Source organism: Rhinoraja longicauda, chromosome 29 (assembly GCF_053455715.1).
Source record: "Rhinoraja longicauda isolate Sanriku21f chromosome 29, sRhiLon1.1, whole genome shotgun sequence".
In the NCBI taxonomy this organism is placed as follows: Eukaryota; Metazoa; Chordata; class Chondrichthyes; order Rajiformes; family Arhynchobatidae; genus Rhinoraja; species Rhinoraja longicauda.
In genome coordinates this window covers 13,598,407-13,623,178 of record NC_135981.1, presented here as the reverse complement: position 1 = coordinate 13,623,178, position 24,772 = coordinate 13,598,407, and the positions used below count along the sequence as shown (strand labels likewise).

Sequence of the window (24,772 nt, the reverse complement as noted above, 5' to 3'; positions counted from 1 at the left end):
TATTCCTGAGAAAGGAGATAATACAAGCAGGGATGTTTGAGAGAGCTCAGAACTTCAAACAGCAACTTCAATACAAAACACAATGTCTCAGCATTGGAATCAACATTAACCAACACAGAAGGCAGAACTACAAGTTTGGAACCACCTGGTGCACAAAGGAGGTTGAGTCTTTCTCATGCTTCTTTTTCCAATGATTCACAGGGGGAGCTCCATGATCCACAGCTTTAGGGAAGAGGATGGTTCAGTAACATCCTTGAACATGTTAGGATATTCAAATCTTTCATTGCCAGTCTGTGTGAAAGAAAAGTCACTGACAGAACAGCCTCCCAGAACTTTCTCTCCCACATCCCAGGGGTTTTAGATAACAGCACATGGGAGAATCTGCACCAGCCATTGACCACAGGAAAGCTGACAAGTTCCATCCAATCGTTCAATTTGAATAAAGCTCTTGGAGAAGAGCTCACAGGCAAATTTTGAGTTTGCTCTGTCAGACTGGATAGGACCAGATCTGCTGGACATATACAGTGCCCTCCATAATGTTTGGGACAAAGACCCATCATATATTTATTTGCCTCTGTACTCCACAATTTGAGATTTGTAATAGAAAAAATATCACGTGGTTAAAGTGCACATTGTCAGATTTTAATAAAGGCTATTTTGTATACATGTTGGTTTCACCATGTAGAAATTACAGCTGTGTTTATACATAGTCCCCCCCCGTCCCCCGTCCCCATTTCAGGGCACCATAATGTTTGGGACACATGGCTTCACAGGTGTTTGTAATTGCTCTGGTGTGTTTAATTGCCTACTTAAAGCAGGTACAAGATAGTTCTCAGCATCTAGTCTTTCCATCACCTTTGGAAACTTTTATTGCTGTTTATCAACAGGAGGACCAAAGTTGTGCCAATGAAAGTCAAAGAAGCCATTATGAGACTGAGAAACAAGAATAAAACTGTTAGAGACATCAACCAAACCTTAGGCTTACCAAAATCAACTGTTTGGAACATCATTAAGAAGAAAGAGAGCACTGGTGAATTTACTAATTGCAAAGGGACTGGCAGGCCAAGGAAGACCTCCACAGCTGATGACAGAAGAATTATCTCTATAATAAAGAAAAATCCCCAAACACCTGTCCGACAGATCAGAAACACTCTTCAGGAGTCAGGTGTGGATTTGTCAATGACCACTGTCCGCAGAAGACTTCATGAACAGAAATACAGAGGCTACACTGCAAGATGCAAACCACTGGTTAGCCGCAAAAATAGGAAGGCCAGGTTACAGTTTGCCAAGAAGTATTTAAAAGAGCAACCACAGTTCTGGACAAAGGTCCTGTGGACAGATGAGATGAAGATTAACTTATATCAGAGTAATGGCAAGAACAAAGTATGGAGGAGAGAAGGAACTGCCCAAGATCCAAAGCATACCACCTCACCTGTGAAACACAGTGGTGGGGTGTTATGGCCTGGGCATGTATGGCTGCTGAAGGTACTGGCTCACTTATCGCCTTTGATGATACAACTGTTGATGGTAGTAGCATAATGAATTCTGAAGTGTATAGACACATCCTATCTGTTCAAGTTCAAACAAATGCATTAAAACACATTGGCCGGCAGTTCATTCTACAGCAAGGCAATGATCCCAAACATACCGCTAAAGCAACAAAGGAGTTTTTCAAAGCTAAAAAATGGTCAATTCTTGAGTGGCCAAGTTATTCACCCAATCTGAACCCAATTGAGCATGCCTTTTATGTGCTGAAGAGAAAACTGAAGGGGACTAGCCCCCAAAACAAGCATAAGCTAAAGATGGCTGCAATACAGGCCTGGCAGAGCATCACCAGAAAAGACACCCAGCAATTGGTGATGTCCATGAATCGCAGACTTCAAGCAGTCATTGCATGTAAACGATATGCAACAAAATACTAAACATGACTACTTTCATTTACATGACATTGCTGTGTCCCAAACATTATGGTGCCCTGAAATGGGGGGACTATGTATAAACACTGCTGTAATTTCTACAGGGTGAAACCAAAATGTATAAAAATGGCCTTTATTAAAATCTGACAATGTGCACTTTAACCACGTGTGAGTTTTTCTATTACAAATCTCAAATTATGGAGTACAGAGGCAAATAAATAAATGATGGTTCTTTGTCCCAAACATTATGGAGGGCACTGTACATCACTATGTTTTTAGTTAATAGCATGTCAAAAATCCATGAGGGAGTGCACCATCATCCTCCCCTACAAGGAGACAGAGGTTATCAGGATTTGGCGACCCATCTCCCCATTTAATATGAAGATCCTGTCTAAGATCACTACCAATTAAGCCAAGTCCATTCTAGAACAAATGATCCACCTGAACCTGCACGATAACCTGCAAGAAAATCTGACAACTTCATGCTGTTCACTGTTACAAAGTCTACATGACATGTTATTCAGTTGGAATGAGTGCAAAGATTTACAAGGATGTTGAAAGGACTAGAGAATCCTTTAGCTTTCGGGAGAAGAATGACAGGCTAGGACTCTCCTCCTCAAGTACAGGAGGCCGAGCAGTGATCTTATAGAAGTGTTTCAAATCATGAAAGGTTGAGATAGGGTGAATGCACTGAGTCTTTTACACAGAGTTGGGGAAATCAAAAATCAGAGGACATAGGTTTAAAGTGAGAGGGGAACGATTTTATTGGAACCCGAGTGATTACTTTTTTCACTCAAAGAGTGGTGGGTATATGAGCTGCAGAGGTAATTGAGGCAGGTACAAAAACAACATTTAAAATACATTTTGATAGGAACATGGATAGGAAAAGCTGAGGGATATGGACCAAACTCAAGCAAATGGAACATCTTGGGGAACCTTGGTTGACAAGGGCGAGTTGGGCTGAGGAGATGGTTTCTGTGCTGTATGTCCCTTAGAATTGTTTGTAAGTACATGCAGGTGCTTCTAAACATCAATATTTCCAAATCGCTCATTATTTTAAAATATAATCCACTTTTCTGTTTTATCTGCCCAAGTTTCTGTTTTATCTGCCCAAGTGAATCACAACTTTCCATAATTTTCTTGCTCGGTCACCACTGTCAATGTCTCCTTATGCTTCTTTGCATCCTTATTACAACCCATTCCCAATTAGTTCTGAGTCACCAGCAAACTTGGAAATGTTACACTAGGTCTCCTCAGCTAAACTGTAAGTGCAGATTGTGAATTGTCTGGGCCAAATCAGTCCACAAGCCAGTCAGCCAACCGTAGAAATAAACAGATCTTCCTTCTCTCAATTCTTTTGAGTAATTTAACCTCAATTCCACATTCTCTGCTTGGGGTTGTATCAAAAGCACCATAACTACTGACTCCCTCTCATCTACTCAACTCGACACATTCTCAACCAGTCAGAGATGCAACACAGAAACATGCCATTCCATGCCAACTATCAACCACCCATTTACACTAATCCTTTTTTTAAAAAAAATCTTTACACATATTAATCTACAACCCACAGGTTCTACTATTCACTGACATACTCAGAGCAAATTACAGCAGCCAGTCAACCTGCATATCCCTTGGATGTAGGCGAACACTAATGCACCCAGCCGAAACCCATGTGATCACAGGGAGATCATGCAAACTCCACGCAGACAGTACCCATGGTCAGCACACATTTCGCTTGGGCAGCTTACAGCCCAGCGGTATGAACATTGACCTCTAACTTTAGATAGCTCCTCTGTCCCTCTCTTCCCCTCCCCTTCCCAGTTCTCCCACTGTCTTCCTGTCTCCAACTATATCCTTTCTTTGTCCCACCCCCCCTGACATCAGTCTGAAGAATGGTCTCGACCCAAAACGTCACCCATTCCCTCTCTCCCGAGATGCTGCCTGATTCGCTGAGTTACTCCAGCATTTTGTGGTGCCCATGGTCAGGTTGAATCCGGGTTTCTAGCTCAGCAGAGCAGCAACTGTGAACAATTAGCTATGCCATCCTCAAAGTAGTCTCCAATAAATTAGTTCAACAAAAATTCATGTTAACTCTGCTGCATTTTTAATTTGAATGTGTCTCAATGTCACGTTTCACAAAAGATTCCAGCATTTTCTAACCTAACAGGATGGTAGTTTCTTGTTTTCCCTCTCACTTCTTCAATGGATATTTGCCATTGAAAGCTAGCAAGGTGGTAACCAGAGCAACCAACACCTCTACAACCACCTCCTCCGAAGTCCTTGGATGTAAATCATTGGTTTTCATACTCATCAATTTCTCTAGTTTTTATTCATTAATACCATTTTTTTAAACATCCTTATTTGCACAGCATCCTTAATTCTCCAGTATTTCTAATGGATTTTGCTGTAAACTCTGTGAGGGACTACATTTTATCTTGGTAGCCATTGTCTTTTACATCCCAAGAGAAACTCTCAATCTGTTTTCACATTTCTTTGTAATTTCTCCTCATATCCCTTCTTCTCCCTTTCTTTGTCAAATTCTTAATTATCTGAATTCCAAGATGCTCCCAATCTTCAGTATTACTAGCAATGTAGTCCACACCCTAACATTGCTTTTGCTTCTTCTGGCTGTTAACTCCATTCTCTGCCCTTCACCATTGGGAATGGTTTTTCTCTTATCTAATGTTTATTCCTTTGATCATTTGTCAGATCTTCTCCCAAAGAGAACTCTAGTTCTTCCAGTCTATCCATGTAACCATACTCCTTGGTCATATTGTAAATTTCTTTCACATCCTCTTGAAAGACATCACATCCTTCCTAAAACCATAGTACCAAGAACCAGATAAAACATTCCAGTCATGGCAACACCAATCCTATAAATGATCATCAAAGCACATCCAGAATAGGCAATGCAGATTTACTGTCTTCTTCAAGAGACAGCATCAAAATAATGCAGTATTCTCTGAAGGGGCAGATCAGATTATGTCCAAGACCTGGATGTAGAGTAAATACACAATTTATTTTAGGTAACAATGCTACACAGATGGCAAGAAAGGAACAAACATATTACTTACTAAAAATATCACACGCAGATGTGTACACAGTGAATCATTTTAGCTGACAATCTAACATTATTCTTTATTCAGAATTTAAGAATTCTTCGTGCTATTGATCAGTGAACCAAATACACCCCCCCCCCCCCCCCCCCCCACCGTGCTGGACACACTTTTGCCTCTTCCAGCAACTTCGTGCATCATATTTTCATGAAAAGGTAGTAGGGTCTTCTTCCGAAACCAAAAGGCAAGGCAGCATTCCACATTTGCCGGAACTCATCGCGGAATGTCCCTGCTTTACACTAACGCATCATTGAGAAAAATGTAGGGCGCATTCAGGAGTGCGAGGGATCAGGAGCATTTTCTTTTTAAACTAAAAAGCATGTGTCACTCAGGTGAATTGGGATGGGGTAAAGCTTGGAATCCGACGGTGCCCACCGGTAGGGTCACACCGGTCAGAGGATCACCTCCCTCCTCGCCACCTCCTTCCTCCGGGGGGGCCTCGGCGCTGCTGTTCCCCCCAACTTGGGGTCACAACTGCAAAACAAGCTCGGCGCCCAGTCCTGTTCGGCCCTCGGGTGCACGGACTCAGGCAGCCGGACGGCAGGGCAGGGCTGGGCTGGGCCGGGCTGGGGCCCCACTCCTCTCCGTGCTGGATGGCGAGTTCGAGTTCAGGCCCGGACCCCGTGTGGAAGGAGAAGCGGCCTGTGAGGAGATCCGAGCTGGCAGGCGGGCAGCCGTGCCAGGTAGAAGGGCCGAAAGCGTCCAACAAACTTTACCTGGACAGGTTCCTGCAGCACCGTCATCATCAACGACCCTCAGTCAGCGCAGAGCGAGCAACACACCTTCTCATCCCACACAAGCCAGGCCCAGGCCGGTTCAAATTTAAACAGCTGCCCGAGCCCAACGGCCGGCAGCACGACAGCGATCAGACCCGAGAGTAGCCGGAAATCGCCGAGCGAGGCCGAAAACTCCCGAGCGCAGCCGGAAAACGCCGAGCGGCGCTGTTGGAATGGACCTTGCGCCTCTCTCCTCCGCCGTTGCCCGAAAGTTAAACCATCCTGGTAAGCAGTTGGAAGTAGTTGTGAATGCGTAGGGTGGAGGGTGGCAAATGTTCTACCTCTTTTCAAGAGGGCAGCAGGGATCTTTAGGACGGTGAGCTTAACATCAATAACTTCGATCAGTGGTTGGTAAGTTACTGGAGAGTATTCTGAGGGATAGGATATACAGGCATTTGGATGGGCAAGGGCTGATTAGGGATAGTGAGCATGGTTGTTTGTGTACGTGGGAGGCCGTGTCTCACAAATCTGATTGATTTTTTTGAAGACGTGACCAAAAAGGTTGTTGGGTGCAGAGCTGAAGATGTTGTTTAGATGGACTTCAGTAAGAAGTTCGACAAGGTTCTGCTTGGTAGGCTGCTCTGGAAGGTTAGATTGCATGGGATCCAAGGAGAGATAGCTGAATAGATAGTAAATTGGCTTCATGGAAGGAAGCAGAGGGGCATGGTGGAAGGTTGCTTCTCTGACTGGATGCCTGTGACTAGTGGTGTGCCTCAGGGTTCGGTGCTGGGCCCGTTACTGTTTGCCATCTACATCAATAATTTGGATGAGAACATACAGGGCAAGATTAGCAAGTTTTCTGATGATACAAAAGTTAGTGGTTTTGTATAAAGTGAAGATGGTTGTGAACAATTGCAGCAGGATCTGGATCAATTGGCCAGGTGGGCGGAGGAATGGTTGATGGGATTTAATACAGAGAAGTGTGAGGTGTTGCATTTTAGTACGTCGAACAAGGCAGGACCTACACAGTAAGTGGTAGGCCTCTGGGTGGTGTGGTAGAGCAGAGGGATCTAGGAGAACAGGTGACAGAAAAGATCTGTTAAAGCCACAAAACCTGCCAGAGAAAAACGAATCAGTAGGTGGAAATTCTGTCCTCCAATAATAGAAAGACAAGGGATGACCCAATAGATGTGTGTAAAATCTTTGAAGAGCATATCAAGAAGACACGGTGAGACCACACCTGGAGTATTGCTTACAGTTTTGGTCTCCTAATCTGAGGAAAGACATTCTTGCCATAGAGGGAGTACAGAGAAGGTTCACCAGATTGATTCCTGGGATGGCAGGACTTTCATATGAAGAAAGACTGGATAGACTCGGCTTGTACTCGCTGGAATTTAAAAGATTGAGGGGGGATCTTATAGAAACGTACAAAATTCTTAAGGTGTTCAACAGGCTAGATGCAGGAAGATTGTTCCCGATGTTGGGGAAGTCCAGAACAAGGGGTCACAGTTTAAGGATAAGGGGGAAGTCTTTTAGGACCGAGATGAGAAAGTTTTTTTTCACTCAGAGAGTGGTGAATCTGTGGAATTCTCTGAACAGAAGATAGTTGAGGCCAGTTCATTGGCTATATTTAAGAGGGAGTTAGATGTGGTCCTTGTGGCTAAAGGGATCAGAGGGTATGGAGAGAAGGCAGGTACGGGATACTGAGTTGGATGATCAGCCATGATCATATTGAATGGTGGTGCAGGCTCAAAGGGCCGAATGGCCTACTCCTGCACCTATTTTCTATGTTTCTATGCACCAGGTTGCTTCCACTGACTGGCAAGACTGGCACCAAATCAGAAACAAAACAAAACAAAAGTGTGGAAGATGGACCATTTGGCCCATCACAGCCAACCTGACTATGCAACAGCAATCAAACCAGTTACTTATGAATTATTCCTCAGTTTTTATCCCTTCCATGTTTTGTCTAAATTTGATTTGAAACCAAAGGTTGAATCTGATTCCATGTGGTTTTGATCAGTGAGTTACCTGTCATGACGATTCATTGGATGAAGAATATTGTGTCATCATGTGCATCCAACACACTTATAATTTTAAAGTTTAATGAAGTAAATTCATCTGAGAGGCACAGTGCAAGTCTCCAACATTTCAGAGGGACTGCTTTGCTGGGTAGGGAATTAAGAAGGACTCTGACTATGGCTATCAAATGCATAGCTGTGGCACCAGTAAACAAGGTGTCTAAAAATGTGAGGCTCTTCAGTCCAATAGGGAATGCAGTAGTACTTTGTTGTTCCTTCAATGTTGGCGTACTAGCAAAGTTTGGGAGATGCTTATCTCTGAATTAGTATTGCAATGTATGATGGAAATTAGAAAGGATCATATGACTCAGCCAATGGTAAGATGAAGGACGGGGTTTCTGTCCATGGGAGTGACAGGTTCATTTTTAGAAAATGGGAGGAGTTCCATACTTGAACAGGAATGACAATAATCCCTTCCTTAATGTCAGCAAGATGAAGGAGCTAGTTATTTACTTTGGGCAGCATGGTGGAATACATGCCCCAGTCAACATCAATGGTGCAGATGTGGAAATGGTTGAGAGGTGCAACTTTCTTGGCTTTAATATTTCCAGTGATCTGTCTTGTACCAAGCACATTGATGCAATAGCCAAGGTACATTAATGCTAATACTTCCTGAGGAGCCTGAGGAGCATGTCTCCAGTGACTTCCAAACATTTACAGATGCACGATAGAAAGCATACTGTCAGTTTGCATCACGTCTTGGTTTGGGAACAGCTCTGTCAAAGACCACAAGAAATTACATGGAGTTGTGTATGTAGTTCAAGGAAGGGTACTTAAGGACTGTGCTGAACAGTTGGCTGAGGTATTCACCAGGATCTGTAACCTGTCACTATCTCTGGCTACGGTCCCCAAGTGCCTGAAGTCGGCTACCATAGTGCCGGTGCCGAAAAAAGCAAAGATCACCAACCTGAACGACTACCATCCGGTTGCCCTAACTCCGATAGTCATGAAGTGCTTTGAAAGGCTGGTCCTCTCATACATCAAATCCAGCATCCCTGACTCACTGGACCCACATCAATTTGCATACAGGGCAAATAGATCCACAGAGGACGCCATCTCTCTGGCTCTTCACACTGTCCTGACTCACCTGGAGAGACAGGGCACATACATGAGGATGCTATTCATTGACTATAGCTCTGCCTTCAACACGGTCATCCCCACCAAGCTCATCACCAAACTCCACCAGCTAGGCCTCAGCTCGTCATTATGCGACTGGATCCTGGACTTCCTGCTGGAGCGACCGCAGGCAGTGAGAATGGGCCCGCACCTGTCCTCCACTATCACCCTGAGTACCGGCACACCACAGGGCTGTGTTCTGAGCCCCATGCTCTACTCCCTCTTCACACACGACTGTGTTCCTGCATTCGACACCAACACCATTGTCAAGTTTGCAGAAGACACAATGGTGATCGGGCTGATCACCAATGGTGATGAAACAAACTACAGAGCGGAGGTGCAGAACCTGGCGGACTGGTGCTCTGATAACAACCTGTCCCTAAATACCACCAAGACCAAGGAGCTGATCATCAACTTCTGTAGGTCACATAATGGGGAATACACCCCGATCTTTATCAACGGGGACAGTGTGGAGAGAGTGTCCAGCTTCAAGTTTCTGGGCACTCACATTTCGGAGGACCTAACATGGTCCAATAACACTGCTGCGCTGGTCAAGAAGGCACAGCAACGACTGTTCTACCTAAGAACACTGAAGAAGTCTGGTCTACCCCAACAGTTGCTGACGACAATCTACCGCTGCACCATAGAGAGCATCCTAACACATGGCATCCCTGTGTGGTACTTCAGCTGCACGGAGGCAGAGAGGAAAGCTTTTCAGCGGGTAATCCATAGAGCTCAGAGGACCATCGGAATACAGCTACCAGCCTTGGAGGGCATCTACAACACACGATGCTTCAGAAAAGCCACCAGCATCCACAAAGACTCCTCACACCCCTGCAACAGTCTGTTCGAACTCCTTCCATCGGGCAGATGATACAAGGCCTTCTACGCCCGCACCTCCAGGAACAGCTTCATCCCCAGGGCCATAGCTGCCATGAACCGGCCCTGCTGAGCTGGATGGTCACATCGCACAGTGATCCGGCACAGATCTACGTGCACTTTATTCTGTTTTAAAACTGTTACAATTTGTTTCGTTAGGTTGTTTAAATTAATACTGACTAGCTAATTAAATTATTGCATCGTATGGGAGGCGCATTCCCAATCTCGTTGTACCCCTGTACAATGACAATAAAGATATATTGTATTGTATTGTAGCTGAGTCGATCACACAGACTAGACATCCCACCATTGATTCCATCTACACTTCACTCTGCCTTGGAAAAGCAGCCAAGATAATCAAAGATATGTCCCACCATGGTCATTCCTTCTCTCTGCTCCCTTCCGGCAGAAGGTACAGAAGCTTGAAAGCATGCAATACCAAACTTGGAAATAGCTCCTTCCGCTCTGTTATCAGGCGTTGGAATGGTCCTTCCATAAACGATGGTATTGTTCGATTCACTGCTATCCCATTGAGCATATTGAACTTATTCTAAGGAATTGATGCACTACAATGCTGAGAACTATATTCTGCACTGATTATTCCTCGTTGTTCTATCTCTTGTACTTGAGTTTGAACTGATTGTATCTATGAATGATATCTGATCTGTTTGGATAGCATGTAAAGCAAAGCTTTTCATTTTACTTTGATGCATGTGACAATAATAAACCTATACCTTGCCTGTCAACTCCATTTCATGTCTTCTTTTTGACTTTGATTATCTTCTTAAGTGCACTCCTACACTTCACGCAAAACACCGTGTTTCATGAAGCTCGGACAGTGAGAAATAAATTGGGGAATTATAATTATTTCTCAGAAAGATATTAGCTTTGCCTATGGAGGTCACCGTCAACCTTTGAGGTTTCAGATCATCTGAAACCTCATATTCAGTGATAGAAGACTTTATCTCCTTATCCAACTTTCCTGCAATGGATGCTCATTATAGAGATATCCCTGGCAAGCACCCGACTGAAGCACCCAACTGTAACCCTGAAGGATGTCTTTGGTCTTGAAGTTGAAAATGACTAAGTGTTCTTAATTTCATATTAAACAACCTGGATTAAAAATGAAATTAAAATTCTATCCCAGCATGCCACTAGAAATCGAGGAGATGTGGTTTTAGATTTTCAAATAGCCTGTCAATTGAATCGAAATTCTAAAGAACCAGCTGAAACAAATACAAACAGGGTTTTCTTGACCCCCTGCAATGTAGTTGCAACCAAAGTCTGAACATTTAGTGAGAGACACAAGTAACTACAGATGCTAGTTTACAAAAACAAAACACAAAGTAATGGAGTAACTCAGTGGTTCAAGCAGCATCTCTGGAGAACATGAATAGGTGACTATCCATGTTCTCCAGCACTTTATGTCTTTTCTTAAAAGTTGCTACTCAATTAACAAAGATGATGCCAGGTTGGCTGGTTTCATCTCCAATAGTTTTTAAAAGTGATCGAATCAGCTTTGGAATTTTTTTTGCACCCTTTCCAGTTTGTTGACATCACTCCAAAAGTAGGTATTAAGAGCAAATGTGGCCTTACCAATACTAGCTGTAACATGATATCCTGTACACCTGTACTCAATATCCTGTTCGATGAAGGCAAGCATGCAAAATGCCTTCTTCATCACCCTGTCCACCTGAGTCACCATCTTCATAGAACTATATAACTGTGCCTCTAGGTGTTATTGCTCTACAACACTCCACCTAAATGCAACACCTAGCATTTATCCGAAATAAACTCCATCTGCCATACCTCAGCCCAATAGGTTAGTTGATCAAGACTTTGGTGTAATAGTTGATGGCCTTCACTATCCATTCTACCACCAATTTTAGTATTGTCTATAAATTTACCACTTACATTCACATCCAAACCGTTAATATAAATAATGATATTAGTACATGGACCTAGTGCTGATCCTTATTGAGCACCACATGTTTCAGGCCTCCAGTCCAATACACAACTCTCCACCATCAACCACAGTGTCCCACCTTCAAGCTAATTTTGTATCCAATTGGCCAGCTTGCCCCGAGTCCTGTGTGATCTAATCTTCCAGAGCAGCCTACCATGCAGTAGGCAACATCTATCAATATGTCCTTATCAATCTTTTATTTTGTCACCTCTTCAAAAACTTCAATCAAATAGATAAGACATGATTTCTCACGCTGAAAGCTATGCTGACTATTCCTCATCAGTCCTTGTCTTTCCAAATGCTTGTTGGTCCTATCTTTCAGAATCCTCTTCAATAACATCCACCACTGATGCAAGACTCACTGGTCTATAATGCCAAAGCGTTTCCTTGCAACTTTAGCTACTCTCCAGTTTTGCAGCACCTCACACAGGACTATGACAGAAATAACTCTGCCTGTAGGATACTTTGAACTAGTATGGATAGGTGATCGATGGTTGGAATGGAATAGTGGGCCAACGGAACTGTTTCTATGCTCTACCTTTCAATCAATTCAATCAATCTATATTTCACACCCTCCTTTCTTTATTTTACTTCACACTCTGTCCTCTTCTAATCTCTGTCCTCTTGTAAACTCCATATTTCATACCCTGTTCCTCTTATGCTTACTCTGTATTTCACTTACCCTCTCTCATTCATTCTGCAAGTCACTGTTTATCTCCTTTACTCTGAATTTCACATTCCTTCCATCATTCTGTATTTCACACTCCCAGTCGATTTCACATATTTTCTTTTTCCATCACTCAGTATTTAATATTCGGTCTTCTCACTCTATATTTCACATTTCAACCCTCTTTCCCATTCTATATTTCATACCCCCTCTCTCTCCTTCACTATTTCTTACTCCTGCTCTCCTTCACTTTATTTCACACTCCTTTCATTTGGTATTTCATATTACCTCTATTTCATTCTGAATTTCACATCCCACACTTTTTCTTTTCCTCTGCATTTCACATTCCCTTTCTCCACCTTATTTTACATCCCTTCCTTACATTATATGTCACAATCCTCTTCATTGAATTTCATACCTGCTCCTTCACTGTTTCTCACACTCTCTCACTGACTTTATTTCACAGATCTTCTCTCACTTCTTCACTGTTTCATACTCCCCCTCTCTCCCACTGCATTTCATGGTCCCTTTTCTGTTCCTCCTTGTATTTCTGCACCCCCTCATTCCCACATTTTTGCATTCCACCTCAATACCTCTGTCTGTAGATCAGACTCCTATTCTCTGAATTTTAAGTTTTGTTTCTCCTCTCTGTATTTGATCATCCCCACTCTCAAATATAGAGATGTATTTCACACTTCTGTATTTAAACCCCCTCTCTGCACTTCAGACTCCTTCTTTCTCTCCCTCCCTCTGTATTTTACACTCACTGCATCTATATTTCACAAGCCCTCTTTCTTTGTTTGTACTTCATTCACTCCCTTCTCTCTCCCTCATTGAATTTCACTTTCCTTTTATTTCATCTCCTGCCTCTCTCTCCCTCCCTCACTGTATTTCAGTCTCCCTCTTTATTTCACACTCCCTCTATTTCACTCTCCCTCTTTCTATTATATTCTCCCTCTTTCTGTATTTTCCTCTAGATGTATTTCACTCTCTGTATTTCACGCCCTCTCTCTTTATTTCACTCTCCCTCTTTCTGTATTATACTTTCCCTCTTTCTTTAATTCACTCCCTCTCTGTATTTAACCCCCCCTCTCTGTATTTAACCCCCCCTCTCTGTATTTAACCCCCCCTCTCTGTATTTAACCCCCCCTCTCTGTATTTAACCCCCCCTCTCTGTATTTAACCCCCCTCTCTGTATTTCACTCTGTCCATCACTTTGGCTCTCTAATAACTAACAGCGCTCCGACCCCTGCCTTGTGAGTGACAGCAGCTCAGCCAATGGGGGCGGAGGTGTCTGTGGCCGCGGCCAATCGGCGTGCGGGGGCGGTACTTCCGGCGGCGCGGGTCCGGGAGAGGGGGACGGACCGGGATAGACCGGGACCAGGGGACAGCCCGGGACCGAGGGACAGCCTGGGATAGACCAGGGGACAGCCCGGGACCTAGGGACAACCTGGGATCAAGGGGCAGCCTGGGATAGACCGGGACCAAGGGGACAACCTGAGATAGACCGGGACCAAGGGACGGACCGGGACCAAGGAACGGCCCGGGATAGACTGAGACCAAGGGACAGCCCGGGATAGACTGGGACCAAGGGTCAGATCAGGACCAAGGATCAGCCCGGGATCAAGGGTCAGACCAGGACCACGGATCAGCCCGGGATAGGCCGGGACCAAGGGACGGACCGGGATAGACTGGGACAGCCCGGGGCCGGAGCCGACCGGGAGTGGGGGATGGACCAGGCAGGGCCGGGATAGACTAGGCCGGGGGACAGACCGGACCGGGCTGAGCTGAGCTGAATGGAGCCGCTCGAGCTCCGGGCCCGCGCCAAGCCACGCCCCGGCGCCGGGCGGCCGAGCTCCGGTGCGGTGGCGACGGCCACCGGCGGGGAACGGCTCGTCCTGTCACGGCTCGTGGGCCGGGCCGAGGCGCCGTCATGAGAGCTGGGCTGCCGGGACAGCGGCCTGTCCACTGCCCTGGCCCCTGCTACCCCGGTCCCACACTTTAGAGGTTCGTCGGCGCTGATCAGCAGTGGGAGAGGGGGGAATGGACGGAGGAGTAAGGGAGGGGAGGGGGGAGAAGGCGGTTGAGGGGTGGGAAACGAAGGGGGAGAGAGTGAGGTGGGGATGAAGATAAGGGTACGAGAGGTGGGGGGAGTAAAAGTGGGAGGGGGGGGGGAATAGGTTAGAATGGGAGAAGGGAAGAAAGGTGAAATGGATGGTAGGGAAGCGTGAGAGAGGGTGAGTAGGGAGGAAGTGGGACAGGGGATGGGGAGAAATGGGACGGGATGGGGAGAAATGGGAGAGGGTGGGGGCGAAGTGGGAGAGGGTGGGGGCAAAGTGGGAGAGGTTGTGGGTATTAGAGGGGGAGGGAGGTGGAAGTGGGGGGTTGTGGGAGGATGGGGAAGGTGGGTGGGGTAGGGTAGGAGGATGGAACGGAGAAGTGGGAGAGGGTTGGGGAGGTGGGTGAGGGTGGGAGGAGTAGAAGGGGTGGCTGGAAGGAAGGGATGGGAAGGGGGGAGAGGGGTGCAAGAGGTAGTGGGTGGAAATGGGGAAGAGGGTGGGGGGCGAGGGGTGGAAGGGATAGTGGGTGGAAATGTGGAAGGGGAAGGGGAAGAGGGAGGTGGAAGATGGGGAGAGCATGGAGGGGAGGAGGGTTGGATGGGCAGTTGCTGGAGAGGAAGACGTGGGGAAGGTGGGAGACGAGGCTTGATAATGGGGAACAAGGAGGGTGGGGGCGATGAGATGTTTGTGGCAGAGAGAGGGGTGAGGATGAAGGAGAGGGGGAAGGAGAAGTTGGAAATAGGGAGAGCGGTTGGGGGATGAGGCTGGGGGTAGAGTATGGGTGGAAGGAGAAGGGAGTAGGCGAGGCGAAGGGAAGAGAAGAGGGTGGCAAGGAAAGGAGTAAAGGGTGGGGGAAGGTGGAGAGAATAGTGGAGGGAGTGGGGAAGAGGGCGAAGGAGGAGAGCGTGAAGGAAAAAGCAAAGGTTGGGGGAATGGGGGCAGGGGAGAGGAGGGAAAAGGGGTAGAGGAGAGAGTGTGTAATAATGGTGGGAGGGATGAGGGGGATGGGGCAGGGGTGAGGAAAGGGAAGTGAGGCAGGGGTGAGGAAAGGGAAGTGAGGCAGGGGTGAGGAAAGGGAAGTGAGGCAGGGGTGAGGAAAGAGAAGTAGGAGGGAGAGGGGAAGGAAGGAAATGGGGGGGATAGAGGAATGTGCATGGTAGAGGGAAGTTAGTAGGAGGGAATAGAGGAGTGGGGAAGGATAGGTGCTAGGTTGAAGAGAAGGGTGAGGAAGAGATTTAGGGAAGGGGAGATGGGGTGTGTGGTAAGAGGAGGGAGTAGAGGAGAGGGTGTGTTGAAGGGGAAGGGAAAAATACGTGGGAATGGTAGAAGAGGAGTGAACATTTCAGAAAGGGAGGATTGGATGGCAGAGGTGTGTGCAGTATGGGGGTAGATATGGGAGGAGTGATGGAGCGGGAGATGGGAGAAGAAGAGGTGCAGTGTTGGGAGGAACACTGGAAAGGTATGGAGGAAGACGGGAAGATGGGATGGGATGGGATGCGTAGGGGGTGAGGGGGATGGTAGGCTGAGGGGGAACAGGAGGGGAGGGAATAGTTAGGGTTGTAGGGACAGAAGAGGGAGAGGGATGAGGGAATGAAATTGGAGGTCACAGGGGAAGAAGTGAGGACAAGGGGGCAAGGAGGGTGGAGGATGCAGGGAAGGAGAGGCAAATGAGGGAGGGAAAGGTGAAGGGAGGCCAGGTTGTGGAGAGAAAGGGTTTTGGGAAGAGGAAGGAGGAGTGAGGCAGGTCGTGATGGGAAGGGTGTGGGTGTTGGAGAGAGAGCAAAGGGGCTGGGATAGAGTCTGGAAATGTGGATTGGGGAGGAGGAGGAAAGGGAGAGTGAAAAGGTAAGAGAGATGCTCCTGCGATACCATGTCTTTTCATGTGAACCATATCTTGCTACCAATGCTCCAGTGATGCTTCCCAGTCGGTGATGGTTCAGTGTAAATGGCTTCATGTTTGCAGAACAGCTTTTGAGTGATCTGACATTTGACATTCATAAGCAGTGCCTTGAAGGGCTCATTTCCAATGGAACCAAGGAAACTCTATTTGAGTCCCACTACCATTTTCCGGCCTCCTTCAAAGCCAGGGAATAATTTTGTGTTCCATGACCCTGTAGGAGAGCAAGCCTCAAACATTACTGAAGTGGACAACCTTACTTGGTGCCATCTGTCCATTCTTCCTTAGCCGTTCAACAATGTGACAACAGAATAGAACTGAACGGCATTTCACATTGTATGTTTTGTAGCACGGTGAAAATGATTGGCACTAGAGTGGTGACAGGTTAATTGGGTTTAGGTTGTAACTCGTGTGCACCTAGTTTAAAAACGGCCAGTCTTAATGTGATTCTGTCCTTTCTCCCAGGGACTGAAGGAAAACTTGGAAGTAGCAATCTTTTTTGTGATTGTGTGCAGTGGATCATCTGGTGTCTGAACTGCTGTGGTGCAGCAACAATGGATGGTCATATGCAAGCAGTGGAGGTAAGCTGTGCCACTGTGCTTTTTTAACCAAATGCATTAGCAGCAAAATCTCAGTTGACCTCAATTACAGAATGAAATATAGCACGTCACAGAATGTGATGAAAGTTTCAGTAGCATATGAAGTGTGATGGGCAAGTATGACATCAAGTGAGGGTGTAAGACTGGTTCAATGGAGACACAAGAGACTGCAGATGTATGAATTTTGAGGAAAAACAAACTGACTTAAGAACTGCTAGAGTCTGAAGAAGGGTTCAGACCGGAAAAGTAACATGTCCTTTTCCCTCTACAGATGCTGTCTGATCGGCTGAGTTTCTCCAACCGTTTGTTTTTCCTTCTCACTGGACTGCTTCATCTTAATTTAGTTGCAAGGGATAGAACAAGTGATTTTGAAGTGGATTTGTTGCAAGGATTCAAGAGTCCACTTTCTTGACATTTGGTTGGATAAAGATTCTCTTGCTCAATGATAGAATTTGGATGATGAATCCAGCAATTTATAGACATGGTGGTGAGATAGAACTAACTGTGCATGTGGAAGCCTGTTTCAGATGAGCAGCAGAAAGGACAATGTGCTGGGTCCTCTTTGGACACAAGATTAATGTTAAGCGAAAGGGAAGGCACTGAGAATGAGCCTCTGGCTACAGATTGGATAGAACATAAAACTGGGCATGTATGGTCTCTCCTGTCTGAATGACATTAATGGATGATGTGATGGTCAAGTATATCAAAGGACAGGTTGATATTTATCACAATCACAGAGGATAGCATTTGTACTGTTGATAAGTGTTCTGGTGCTGCAGTAGGTTGCATAAGTGATTTGTAGAAATTCATGGGTTCCTTGGAGAAGGGTGACCTAGTGGGATATAATTTGTGTTGCCCCACAGTCCAGGAACTTGGGTTCTTCCCTGGTACTATCTGTGCGGAGTTTACACACTCTCCCTGTGACTTTTGAGTTTCCTCTGCGCCGATCCCAAAGTCATGCTGGTAGGTGATCAACCTGTGTAAATTACCCCTGTGTGTAGATTAATGGCACAAATAATCAATGGGGAGTTGATGAGCATGTGTGAGAGGAAGTTAGATGCAAGTACAGGGAAATATGGAATGTGTAGGAAAGAACTGCAGTTGCTGGTTTAAATCGAAGGTTGGCACAAAATGCTGGAGTAACTCAGCGGGACAGGTAACATCTCTGGAGAGAAGGAATGGGTGGCGTTTCGGGTTGAGACCCTTCTTCAGACTGGGAAATTTGGAATGGTGGTACTACAGTTTTTTCTGTCTCCACTAGTAAAAACTGGCCTGGTTGGTATGTACCATTTAGCCCTGCTATAAAGAACAAGAAATACAAACAAAAAAAGCATAAGCTGCTAACTTAATCAATCTAACATCATCCTATTACTTTCTGTGACTGGTGCACAAGGACATTCAAATCCTGTTTCAGCTTCCCCTTTTCTCAATCTATTGCCAATTTGATAATAATCAGTCTTCGTGTTTTTGTGTCCAGAATGTGAGAGAAAAACTACACAAACAAAAAAGCAAAATCTGCTTCTAATTACCTACCTATCCCATTTGGTCACTGCCTTTCACAGACATTTCTTTTGTTCCATCCCTCCCTATCTCGCCTTCTCTGAAACGGGAAACAAACTTGTTTTTTTGTTTCCCAGTTCAAATGACAGGTCTCAGACCTGAAACATTAACCCTGTCCTTGCTTCCCAAATGTTGCCTCACTTGCTGAGTATTTTCAGCATTCTGTTGTTCTTTCAGATTCCCAGTATTGCAGGGTTTGTTTTTCAATTTTTCATGTTCTGTTTTATTTTTGCACTGAACGGGAATAAACAAATGCAATTCACCCATGCGCTCTTTAAATGTTAGATCTTGCTGATAATAATAATAATAATAATAATATTCATTTATTGTCATTGCAACGCGTACAACAAAATTAAAAAATAGCCAATCCTGACGGTGCGTAAAAACATATATGCAATAAATGCAAAAACAAATAAATACAATTATATTAAGTACAAAAGTTTTAACAGTGTTGCCTAGTGCAGAAAGTAGTGTTCAGTTCTCGTATGGCCCTGGGGTAAAAACTGTTCTTAAGTCTGTTTGTTCGGGATTTGATCGACCTGAAACGTCGACCAGAGGGCAGATGAACAAACAGACGGTGGCCGGGGTGGGATGGATCTTTTATTATTTTGCCTGCTCTACTGATGCAGCGTAGGCTGAACAGGTGCTCCAGGGAGGGCAGTGAGCAGCCGATGATCTTCTGGGCCGTCGTGATGACCCTCTGAAGGGCCTTCCTGTCCTTTTCTGAGCAGCTGGCATAAATTATTAATCTGTCGCGCGTCGATAAAGGCAAGGAGCCAGGTATTTCGGGAAGGTATATTTTATTGTATCGTGGGTCTCAGACGGGTCTAGTCTGCCGGAATGGCTTGGCGCCCAAACCTTGTCCTTATATACCTGAGTCCAGGACCGCCTCCCGGGACTGGTCCATTCCCGTGCCGAGGGGTCGGTAGTAGTATGGCCCGACCCTTGGGAGCCGCCACAGTACCCCCCCCCCAGATCCGGAGGCACGAAACGCACTGGTGGTCGCACAACCCGACCGGACCGCGTACGGTAATCGGTCGACAGAGGGGCCGGCGGAGGCACAGATGGAGGGACAGGCGGTGGGACCCGCAAAGGGGGGCGACCTCGTGGCCGAGGCTGGGCCACCCGCACCGGTTGGTCGATGTCTAAGTGGGCCGGCTTCAGGCGGTCAATTGACACGGCCTCCGTGGGTCTCACTGTCGACCGACCCTTGGGAGCCGCCACAAATCCATTATTTTCCTCCATCCATTATAGCCAACTTGCACTGCAAACCTTCAAAGTTTCCTTCGTTTTGATTCTGGATCCCATGTCAGAATCAGTGTTCTCACACTCCATTTTAATGAGAAATTCAATATGTTATTGCTTTTCATCCAGCAACCCTACAAGGCAAGATTATTAATTTACCCTTCCTCATTGCACAAAAAGCAGAATAGGGTTGCCATCCAATTTATGGTTGAACTCTCATTGAATCCTCGACGTTTTAGTCCAAAGACCATCACAAATGCACTCAAGGAATTTCTTCTAATTACCAATGCTCATTTGGTTTGCTCAATATATATGCAGTAAATTACAATTGTACCCTTACTCCATGGATGTTAATTTCTGATTTAATGCCACCCACTACATCATCACTAATGTTTGGGGTACTGTACACAACCGCTACCAATCTAGTTTGATTCTCAACATGTGGAAACAAGGAATTGCAGATGCCGAAAAAAATTGATTATCAACATCTTGATCCAAAGCAAATGGGTGTTTCCCTTAAGAGGATTGGAGTACAATCTCAATATTATGTCGGAAGCTAGTGAGCATGAAATTGGGAGGTTGTCACAGTGATGTGATGTGTAATGACAGTTTGGCAGAAAGGTGCATTTTATGACACATGTTATTAAGTGCTTTATATTTCCACCTGACTGAGATATTTTGCAGTGCAGTTCTGATTTCTTGCCACTTGATGGACCCTGGGTGCTTGCATGTTTCAGTAAACCAGATGCCTCAAAAACCAACCTGGTAGTCAACATTATCAAGTCTAATTATAGTTCTCTTCAAATTCCAAATTATTAATTGAATTTAAATTGCTATGAGGGAATTTGAACTTGGGCCTAGAGACATATTCTTAGAGCACAGAATAGGTCCTTCGGCCCAACTCATATATGATGCCCGAGATGCACCATGTAAGCTAGTCCCATTTTCCCATGTTTGGACCATATCCCTCTAAACATTTACTATACATTTACCTGTTCAAATATATTTTTAATGTTGTTATTGTACCTGTCTTAACTCTGGAACGTTAGTCCAGTAACATGACCACTGTGCCATCAATGTGTTACTGGACAAGAAAAAGATTGAACTTGGCTTTTTTTAGAGTCATAGAGTAATGCAGCGTGGAAACAGGCCCTTCAGCCCAACTTGCCCACAACATGTCCCAGCTACACTAGTCCCACCTGCCTGCGTTTGGTCCATATCCCTCCAAAACTGTCCTACCCATGTACCTGTCTAACTGTTTCCTAAATGTTGGGATAGTCCTAGCCTTGACTACCTCCTCTGGCAGCTTATTCCATACACCCACCACCCTTGTGTGAAAATGTTACCCCTCAGATTCCTATTAAATCTTTTCTCCTTCACCTTAAACCTCTGTTCTCTGGTCCTCGATTCACTTACTCTGGGCAACTCTGGGCATCTAACCGATCTATTCCTCTCATGTTTTTATACACCTCTATTAGATCACTCCTCATTCTCCTGTGCTCTAAGTAATAGTCCCAGCCTGCTCACCCTCTAATCCTAGCCACATCCTTGTAAATCTTCTCTGTACCCTTTCCAGCTTGACACTATATTTCCTAAAACATGGTGCCCAGAACTGCACACAATACTCTAAATGCAGTCTCACCATCGTATTATACAACTGCAACATTACCTCCCAACTTCTATACTTTTCTATGATTCTCTCTTTTCTGACCATTTCCACATATGAGGAATATAGCTTTGGGATTGTGGGAGTTGATGCACTTTGGGACATTGCAGCTATCTTGCAGTTCAAGATCCAATCGTGTTTAATTGTCATATGTATTGAAACCTAACAATGAAATTCTTATTTGCAGCAGCACAATAGGTTTGTAAACACAGTAATCAACAGATAACATAATAAACAAACAAAATTTCAATAAATAATAAATCCAACATAGTGCAGTGCACAACAAAACAGCCCAAAGACCCTAATACAACCAAGACAGTTTGTAGTTTGGTTTAGTCGGAGTTTGTAGTGTTCAATGGCATGATGGTTGCTGGGAAGAAGTTGTTCCTGAACCTGGATGTCGCAGTCTTCAGGCTCCTATACCTTCTTCCTGATGACAGGAGTGAAATGAGAGTGTGGTCAATGTGGGTCCTGGATGATGCTGGCTGCCTTTTTGAGGCCATGCCTCTTGTTGATCCCTTCAATGGTGGGGATGTCAGTACCCATGATGGACTGGGTGATATCCACCAATTTTTGTAATCCCTTTTGTTCCTGAGCTTTCGAACCAGACCATGATGCAACCCATCAGTCTGAAGAAGGGTCTCGACCCAAAACGTCACCCATTCCTTCTCTCATGAGATGCTGCCTGACCCGCTGAGTTACTCCAGCATTTTGTGAAATAAATACCTTCGATTTGTGCCAGCATCTGCAGTTATTTTCTTACACTACATGATGCAACCCATGATACTCTATACAGTAAACCTGTAGAAGCTAAAGAGAATATTTGTCGACATACCAAATTTAATCAATCTTCTAATTAGAGGCATTAATGGGCTTTCTTTATGATTGCATTAATGTGTTGGGTCCAGGACAGATCATCAGAGATATGCACACCCAGGAACTTGAAGTTGTTGACTCTCTCCACCATGAAGACAGTTTTGTGGATCCGTGGCTTTCCTCTTCTAAAGTCCACAATCAGTTCCTTGGTTTTACTAATGTTGCGATCAAGGTTGTTATGCTGGCACCATTCAATCAGACGATCAATCTTCCTCCTATACCCTGACATTATCAGTAATTCATCCAACAACTGTGGTGTTGTCGGTGAATTTAAAGATGGTGTTGGATCTGTGTCCAGTTACAAAGTCATGGGTAGAGTGAGTAGAGCAGGAGGGCTAAGCACACAGCATTAAGGTGCCCCAGTGCTGATGGTTTTCGAGGAGGAAGTGTTATGCCAATTCGTACCGATTGTGTTCTGTTGCTGAAGCATTTGAAGATCCAGTTGTAAAGGGATGTGCAGAAACTCAGTTCCCTGAGCTTGGGTAACAAGTTTGGTGAGGATGATGATGTTGAAAGCTGAGTTGTAGTCTTATGAACAATGATGTATGTTTTTATTCTCCAAGTAGCCCAGTACAGTGTGGGGAGCCAGCGAGATTGCATCCTTTGTTGATCTATTATAGTAGTAGGCAAATTGTAGTGGGTCCAGGTTCTTGCTGAGGTAGGATTTAATAGAACTGATCTTCCATAGCATTTCATCACCACAGACGTTTGTGCCACTGGTTGGTAGTCATTGATGCATGTCGCCTTACTCCTCTTGGGCATTGGTATTATTGATGCCCTTTTAAAGCAGGTGGAATCCTCAGACCGTAAACCTCTAATGAGAGGTTGAAGATGTCTACAAAAATTCCAGTCAGTTGGTCTGGGCAGGTTTGAGATCACGAACAGGTATATACGCTTTCCTCTTTTGGAGCTGCACACCACATTCAGTGGATTGTTTGTTGACAAAGCTGCTGATATTTTACTGGGAAACGTAAATGGGCACACTCTCACTGAGGCACAAGTAAATGGTGGTGACTTTCACAGCAGGCATTTCCACAACAGTGCCCTGCACCGGGAATCTGGTTGCTCTCAAACACCTTGCTCTTTGATTGCAGTGTTATTACAACAACTTCCTTCTAATAGAGGTCTACTTTTTGTTGACATAGCTTTGACCATTCAGTCTGAGTGTCAGTTCACCATCCATTGCTGTTAAACTACTATGTCAACAGCTGGAAGAGCCGATAAGGGACAATGTATGAAACCTATTTGTGAAATGTAGTTATCTTTGACATTCAGAATCATTATCTCATGGTTGGAGCTGATTTCTGTTTTGTGAACCTGAGTTGCTTACGCATGGTATTATTACGCCTGGATTGTGAACAGAATTGCATGCTGTTAAGAGTCAGTGAGATCAGAACACAAATCTTCCTGTGGAGAATGTGATGGTTATGGCATTTGTGTTCTAAAATTAGTTATTTGTTCAATTTTAACCTGTGTGTGGTCTGAGGCGGCTACGAAACTAAGCAGAAGGAGGAGGATGCAATTTGGCCCCTTGTGCCTGCTCTGCATCCACAGAAATGCTACAAAACCATATCCTTCAATTTCCCTAATATACAAAAATCTATTGTTATCTGTCTTGAATATACTCACTGACTCCTTAATCGACTGAGTCGCTTCACTTCTAGCGTCTTGTGCTCTCACCACATTCTGTTGTCCATGATTGAAGGCATTAATTCTGTTGTCCAAACCTTAGTAATTTATTGTCAAGGCTTCTGTTTTTCTCTGTCCACATAAAGACATAATATGAATTATTGACTGTCTTTCCTCTGCTTTAATGCATCCTTTTATGCTTGGATATCAAATTGACTTTGATAATAGAGTGATGGTCGTACAGCACGGAAGCAAACCCTTCAAACCAATTCGTCCATGTCATCAAGATGCCCCATCTAAGCTATTCCCGTTTGCCTGAATTTAGTCCATATCCCTCTAAACCTTTCGTATCCATATGCCTGTCCAAGTGTCATTCAAATGTTGTTATTATATCTGCATCAACTACCTCAAGCAGTTCATTCCATTTACCACACCCTCAGATTGAAAGATACCTTGGGGTGTTTCGATATGTTAAAGATGCATGTTATTGAGGAACATTTGCATGGAAAAATTATGTCACAAACATGTGGTGCTGCTTTGAACAAGACCTTGGCTGGGAAAAGTGCCAACTTGTTGTTCTTTTCATCAGGGAGGAAAAAGCTCTTCATAATTTGTAATGTAAGCTTTCCATTTTTTATTTCTCTGGAAAATCATTAGTTTGTCATAGTCAAAATTGTATTGTCTTGCCATTCCTCCTGAACAACTGGCAATAATTCTGTTCCAATGTACCGAGTAAAGAGACTTGTTCATCATCACTGCATTAAATGGGACTTCAAAAGT

The 24,772-nt window shown here is 44.8% G+C and overlaps 2 protein-coding genes across 4 annotated transcripts in view; one reads left to right on the top strand and one right to left on the bottom strand.

The window, feature by feature from the left end:
* The window catches only part of cdc27 (cell division cycle 27), a 63,013-nt gene extending 57,107 nt beyond the window's left edge, over positions 1-5,906 (bottom strand). For both annotated transcript variants that reach the window (XM_078424632.1, XM_078424633.1), the window contains exon 1: positions 5,752-5,906. In XM_078424632.1, coding sequence (XP_078280758.1) covers positions 5,752-5,781 — 30 coding nt within the window. In that variant the 5' untranslated portion in view covers positions 5,782-5,906. The remainder of the gene's footprint in view (positions 1-5,751) is intronic.
* The window catches only part of LOC144607648 (KAT8 regulatory NSL complex subunit 1-like), a 96,320-nt gene continuing 77,045 nt past the window's right edge, over positions 5,498-24,772 (top strand). The window contains exons 1-2 of one of the 2 annotated variants that reach the window (XM_078424624.1): positions 5,498-6,036; positions 16,883-16,998. The gene's annotated coding sequence lies outside the window, so the exon portion shown is untranslated. Of the gene's footprint in view, positions 6,037-13,820; positions 14,468-16,882; positions 16,999-24,772 lie in introns of those variants that run through there. The other variant, XM_078424623.1, reaches the window with a different exon arrangement.